The sequence below is a fragment of the Parasteatoda tepidariorum genome, chromosome 7 (assembly GCF_043381705.1).
Source record: "Parasteatoda tepidariorum isolate YZ-2023 chromosome 7, CAS_Ptep_4.0, whole genome shotgun sequence".
NCBI classification, from domain to species: domain Eukaryota; kingdom Metazoa; phylum Arthropoda; class Arachnida; order Araneae; family Theridiidae; genus Parasteatoda; species Parasteatoda tepidariorum.
In genome coordinates this window covers 41357856-41365053 of record NC_092210.1, presented here as the reverse complement: position 1 = coordinate 41365053, position 7198 = coordinate 41357856, and the positions used below count along the sequence as shown (strand labels likewise).

General features: G+C 29.0%; 1 protein-coding gene across 1 annotated transcript in view; it reads right to left on the bottom strand.

The window, feature by feature from the left end:
* Window positions 1-5424: 5424 nt before the first annotated feature.
* Window positions 5425-7198, bottom strand: part of LOC107447207 (uncharacterized) — a 40559-nt gene continuing 38785 nt past the window's right edge. The window contains exon 5 of the mRNA XM_071183324.1: window positions 5425-5568. Within this exon, the coding sequence (XP_071039425.1) occupies window positions 5551-5568 (18 nt within the window). The 3' untranslated portion in view covers window positions 5425-5550. The remainder of the gene's footprint in view (window positions 5569-7198) is intronic.

The window sequence follows — 7198 nt, the reverse complement described above, 5'->3', positions numbered from 1 at the left end:
TATATATATATATATATATATACAGTTCATTTAAGTCACTAAGTAAAACTTAGTCTCATTAAAAGTAAGTAAAGTTAGAATTGCTTCATTATTTATGCATTCCGTCAATAATTATTGATCTCATACCTATAAGTGCATTAGATTTCCGAGTCCCATGAAAATTTTCCAACTTGTGGATATAGAAATTAGAAATAGTAGACCTTCATTTATGGTGTCTATTACGCCTAATAGCAGTCATAAAATATTGACCAGAGTAGCCCATTCTGTAAGTCAGTATTCATTAAGAGAAAAGTTATTTTAGAGCTCTATCCTTATGGTTAAATGTTTCCAAATGGCGGTCGAAGCCTCATTCATGGCAGGGTGTAACCCAACTCGGAGATCTCATAATTAATTCCGTTTTCGTATAGAAAGAGGGAGTGATAATTACATTTTATCTCGGTAATCCTATTTTCGAGAGAAACTCGTAACGATGTTAGTGTTTTCGGAAGTCAGAGTAAATAAGCGTGAATACCACTCCATCTGGAATGTACCAGCGAGTTTACTGTGGTTTTATATGTAATTTGTATGGTGAATGTTTAAATTCAATATGTTTGGTTTTATTAAATGCTTTAAAGCTGTATAATAATAAATATATAACAAATGAGAAAAACACTTTCATGTTTTTCTTAAAAGAAACTAGTTTGAAGTTATGCGTTATAGCATACGCTGCTATATCTTTTGAAGCATGATTGAACCATAAATATGGCTCAAGTTTGCTATCCCCCCCACCTGTAATGCGGTGCTAATTCGAACTGCATTATCATATTGCACATTACTATTGGTTCATCTTAAAAAGGAAACATAGATTTAACTCCTTAATTTACACTGCAAAAAATTAAATTCCAGTATAAAGTACCGGAACTTTGGGGCATAATCCGTAAAATCCATTTTAATCGTAAAATATTATACCGTCATTTTTACAGGAATATTTATTTAAATCGAGTTATTAAGTAATTTTGGGGTAATTATTACCGTAAAAATCTGATACACCTTAATGTTTACAGTAATATTTATTTAGTTAGAGTAAATCAGTAATTTTACGGTAATTACTAAAAAATTACGCTATATCAGATCTTTTGTTCCGTAACATGTTCAGGTATAAATGGATTTCATGGTAAAAAATACCGGCTCCTTGAGTGTCGGTATTTTTCACCATAATTTCATTCGGAATTTTTTATAATATGGATAGCAAAAAATTTGAGCCGTACTCGTTGTTCAAAGTGCAGTTAATACGGTTCAGCGTTGAGCAGAATTTTCTAAAAGTGTTGATGGATTGATTATATGATATGTAATAACACAGAAAAAAAAACGTTATTCATTTTAGCATAGATAAATATAAGTAATTCGTTAAAACACAAGAAAATTAAGTAATACATAAAATGCACCATGGTCAGTCATAAAGTGATAGATAAATAGTGGATTTCAGTGAAAATTGTACAAATGTTTAGATGTGTAGTCTATAATAATGACGCGCTCTATAATTTGCCCTTTGAATTGTTGTCCAGTATGCTAAAGGACGTGACTGTTTGGCCAAGCATCTATCTTAATCTCATAAAATTGTTTTTTGCTGGCATAAATTTTAATCAAAAAAGTAAAAGTAAGTACAAGCACACCATTTGTGGAATTTTTAATTTGTATTTCCAATTTTTTTTAACAACGTTTGTATTTGTATATGTCAAATTAATTTATGGTATCTTTAAAGATGTAATTATGATTGTAATGACTTTTTACAATGCTTTAAATTGTTACATCGATTACCCAACATTGCATAAAATATAAATAGAAATTCCCTTAAGTATACCCAGCAATATTATACAACGTAATAGACAATAAATACCTGGAGTAGACAGTTTAAGTTCATTGTCATCGGACTAACTGCAAGTTCTTAAAATCTTCCACGAAAACGAATTTTATTTTTTTATGGTTTATTGTCTCAGTTGCATTGTTTTCTTGTTTGGGTTTAAAAGTACAGGGTTGCGCAGGTGGATGTTACTGCCTCAAATTTACCATTTAAAATTATTTACAACAAGGATTCAGTTAGACAGAGTCCAGTAGCTGCTGTATAACGTTGAGAGGTTTTATTTTGCTGGTAATTTCTCTTTAAAAAAAATCCTTTTTTATGATTGCTTTGTATTAGTAATTATCTTCTGAATGAAATTGGATAATACCCTTATATTATTACTTATGAGATGATACTAAATATATCAGATAGAATATATTTTGTTCTAAAGAAAATTGCTGCTTCAGAAAAAAAAAAGATAAGATATTTACTGATTTTGTTAATGGGATTTAAAACTTTCTCGTACTTTTACATTTTGATAAATTAGTCTTTGTCATTTTCTAAATATTCTCAATCGATATTAAAATTGAAATTTTAACAACAGGTAAAATTTTGCATCACATATAGTTAAAGATTAAGATTGCTTATTTTAATGGTGTGCGTATTTTAATGATAACTTTTACTTATTTTTAAGATAATTTCATTATGAATTTATCCATCATATAAATTTAATCATCTTACTCATATTTTGAGTTTAAATCCCTAAAGCATTTTTAATCATACTAACAAACAGTACATTTATGGTTGATTTAGATTTCAGTTTTGATTTCTTTTTTTTTTTTTTTCATTTTGAAATTCATTGGTGTTTCTTGCATGGGGTAAAAAAAAAAGCTCCAACTTTTCTTATATTAAACATCTCGAACTTTTTAGTGTAAACTAAATGCACGCAACTCCGTAAATATTAAAAAAAGAGTGTTTTATGCTTTTATTATTACCAATAATATATTTAAATATATTTTTTTTATCCTTTTTTTTTATCCTACTACAGATAAGCATAAGCCAAATATTGTATTCGTACAATTAAATTTTAAAGTCAGTAGTACGTACCATATTGAAAAATAAATATGTTTTCATTATGCAAATTATGCTTTTTTGTTATTAGGCACAGTATTCTAAGAGGAAATTAGGATTTCTTCGCACGAAAAAAATAATTTTTTTTATAATTTAGAACTTTTTTTTACGTATAATATCATAAATATCCTGATAAAAGGGCCAAGTAGAGCTATCATTAGAGCCAACTAGATATTTCACATAAAAACTAATTATCTTACAGAGCATATAAAATTACAATATTTTCTTTCTTTATGAAAACTTTCTATAATTAAAAATGAGCCGCTTTGGCTCAGGGAAAAGATTCACCACCCAATGAGATGACGCAAGTTTCGAATTCTTTTATCTTCAGTAGTAGACGGACAATAGGTTATAATTTCTCTTGCCGTCGGGCTAACCGTGGGAGATTTTCGTGATATTTCCTCTTTCTGTTATTCAAATGTGGATTAGATCCATCAAAAAGTCCTAAGGCTAGTTAGTTTCAATGCTTAATCGAGGAGTTCCATTGTCCTCCGAGTTGGACTCAAAATTTCAATTGATCATTGATAATCGTAAACTCAGAATTGGGTAAGCTTTTCAACGCCGCTTATAAAATTAAATATTAATAAGTATAGTTAAGATAAATTTTTAAAATAAGAAAAATGAGTACCTATAATCTATAGATTATACCAGAAAAAAATGCCTTGTTTAATTTCATGTTAAGTATATGAGAAAATGTTTGTTTCATTTCTTTTTAGTAATTTTCAACTATCAGAGATTGCTAGCCTTATGTCATAACTCTCTAACTACATTAGATATGGGATGTTAAAGAAAGCCTGAATTCTGGTATTTTCTAGGTTTAACCGGTAAAACTAATCATGCACCAAAGTGGATTGGTAACTCCTAGGTTTTATCGAAAAAACTTGAATGAAACTTGAAACTTGAATCCGAAATGGAAATCATATTGAAATCTACTTCGCATTTTTACCAAGAAGCTTTGGTAGAAGCTAGATTTTGCCGGTAAAACATAGTATTTGCCATTGCCGTTTGATAATTCCTAGGTTTTACGGGAAAAGGCTTGGTAAAAAATCGAAATGGAATCATATGAAAGCAGACTATTGAATTTCAACACACCCACTTTGGTAGAGGCTAGGTTTTACCAGTAAGACATAATTACCAGACTTCGGGTTCTTATCGTAACATAGAAACTCCAATTATGTCTACCTTATGTTAAAAATTTAACTTTTTGTTTTCCCTCTAGTTCCTAGTTTTAAATTATTGTTCAAAACTTTTAGTAAAAGCTTACTTAACGTTTCTGACAGTTGTTTTTAGCTTATTGTTTTAAATTTATGCATTGTGATGACTGATTTACAAAAAATATTTCCAGCTTTCTTAATCTGAAAGTAAAAATTAACACTCTTTAACCAGTTAAAAAATTTAATTTATTTTAATTTTATTGTATGCAGACGAATAAGTTAAATCTATCAATTATAAACTGTTATGTTAATATGACTCGATTAAAAACTTCATTTCCTTCTTATTGGAAAGCGCTCAAAGCGCTCAAAAACAAAGCATAAAATAACTTTTTCATTTTAAACCTTTAACCTTAGGCCTGTTTACAAACTTAAATTTAAGTCTCTTAACGATCCTATTTGTTTTGATGGTCGCTAGGATATTTACTACATTTCTTGTCAATGTGACCCTGTATACATAGAACAAACTAGACATGCTTAAGATTTAAATTAGGACTAAAAGAATACGATTGATATGTATGTAATAATAATTCAAAAAATCATCAATTGCTGCGCATTATTAGAATCTTGGGCATAAATTCAATTTGGACGATGCCAAATTGTTTCCTCTCCAGTTACATCAGCTCATCTTGATATCCTGGAATCTTGTTTTATTTATGTAAATGCTGATTACCTTAATAAAGACATTAGTTTCGAACTACCACTGCATAGTTTGTAGAAATGCAGTTTCCCCTGATTTGTCCCTCTCAGCCACAGTGGTTATTTTCCCTCTTTTTTCTCTCTGTTATTGTGGTTTTAATAGCTTTGTTTCTCACCTGTATTTTTCCATTTTTGGTTGGCAACTTTATTTTTTGTATTTCAAATCACTTTTATTTCTTCTCATTCACGTCTGGAAAGTCTTGAAAATGGGCGCTTGTTTTTGAGCGATTGAAACATGTCGACTGTTGTTTCCAATTAGTATATTTTTGAAACAAATGAAGTTTTTAACCAAGTAATATCTAACTGATTCAGTTTCTTTGGATTATTCATTTAACGTTATAATAATAATTTATTATAGCTATTTAAGATTTTCTCGAGAATATATATCTTCTTTCAAATTTTTTTTTTCAATGATATAGATCTGATCTCGATTCTAAACAACTTATAGATTAGTTTTTGCTTAGGAAAAAAGAATTTAATATTTGCTTTTTGGCAAAACTTTATGTCTAACTTGACAGTATTTATTATTAGTGTTCAAAAGTTTCTTCACCTCTTAGCATCGTGGAGAACTTTATTTTTCTTTCAGCTTCGTTTTCTTTTTTGTTTTATTTCCTTTTTCTCGTTTGTCATCTTGTTTGCTTTAAGTAACTGTTCCAACATTTCACTGTCAATGTTTTGTTTTTCTTGCTTTCATTTATAGAAGTGAAACTGTAAGGAAATAGCAATTAGAGAAAATACAATCATTTCAATACTTAGTGCCTTAAGCCGTAGAGATCTGAAAACTATTTGTCAACATCCCATTTCGCGAGATACAAAAGATCTAGTTTTTATTTGTTATGCCTAAACTTTATTCTATTCTTTTTTATTTATTTATTTATCAATTTTTTTAAAAAATAAAAGTGTGCCAAATTTACAGTGTTTCTTGCTCCATGGGAACATTAAAAAGCTCAATAATTTTGACCAAAGCTTTTTGGTAATGATTTTGTTAAAATTATTAATTAAATATGGTTTTCTAATAACTTATAAAAATTAGTAATATAGTAGTATTACTACATTTTATCTAATTACTATAGTTTAGTAATTTTAGAAGAGCATGGCCTAAAAACCATTTATATGATTAAATTGACTTTTCAATTTTGTATTTTTCACTAAATGTGTGGTAATTAGAACTATAATTTTGAAAAATAAAATTTCCGTTAAACCTTGATCATATGAACGAAAAATTACCAAGCCAATTACCATATATTTTGGTTTTATAAACCAAAATTATGATTTCTTTACCAGTAATGTCATTACCACACGGGAATTGTACGGGAATTTTACCAGATTTTTTTCTTCGTGTATGCCTGTTATATTTCGACTAAAATAGTATTTAGGTAGAAGGTAAAAGCATTTTACTTAAAGTAAATATTATTCATTCAAAATGAGTAAAATATTAACAGTTTCATCAATTATTTAAAACACAAACTATTTTCAATTAAATCCATGCTATTAGTTTAATTGCCATTTTTAGCAACACGCCCTTATCAACACTTTACAGCACAATTTCTTTACAAGACGAAATATTTTATGTACTTATATTGACTGCTTTTCGCAAACTCTAAAACACATATTATCTATTTATTTATTTCTAAATTTACAAAAAAGCAAACAAAATCATAAATAATTATTAACTTCACAAAACAGCAATAATATACTTCTCTTACCAAAATTACGATAAATTTTGTATGCTCTAATAAAAATTATTTAAAAAAAGAACCAGCCAGTGTGTTTATTAAATTTATCTGCTATACAATAAGAAGTAATTATTTTATTTTACAATAAACATTAAAAATATGTTTCGACCCCGAACTCGATTGATATATGTTTAGAATCTTTGTCAGAAATAATATACACATTTGGGCTCATAAATTAATATTTAAACAATAAAAAAAAAGTTTATTCACCGAAAGCAAACTCTGACTATGAATCCACAATTATAAGAAGCATTCGAAGTAAAAAGTCGGTAATTTGTAGCGTATCTACCACTACAAAATTACAACTACAATTCACTAGTATATAAGACATGTTAACTCGACTCTATGTCGGGGTACCTTTTCATAGATGACGGTTGACATGGTTTGTAACTACACCCCCCACATTGGTGACCTTCGGACGTGATGTGAACACGCCTACCTTGACAAAAACGCCCACTTTGATCTGGATACGCCTACATCGGCAGTAACGCCTACTTCGTTGGATGGTCCACATTGAACAGTTGACTTGCTACTTGTGACTGCATCATTATCCACCTCCTCACGCAGTTGCTACTCAGTCTCATCTCGATCACACACAACGT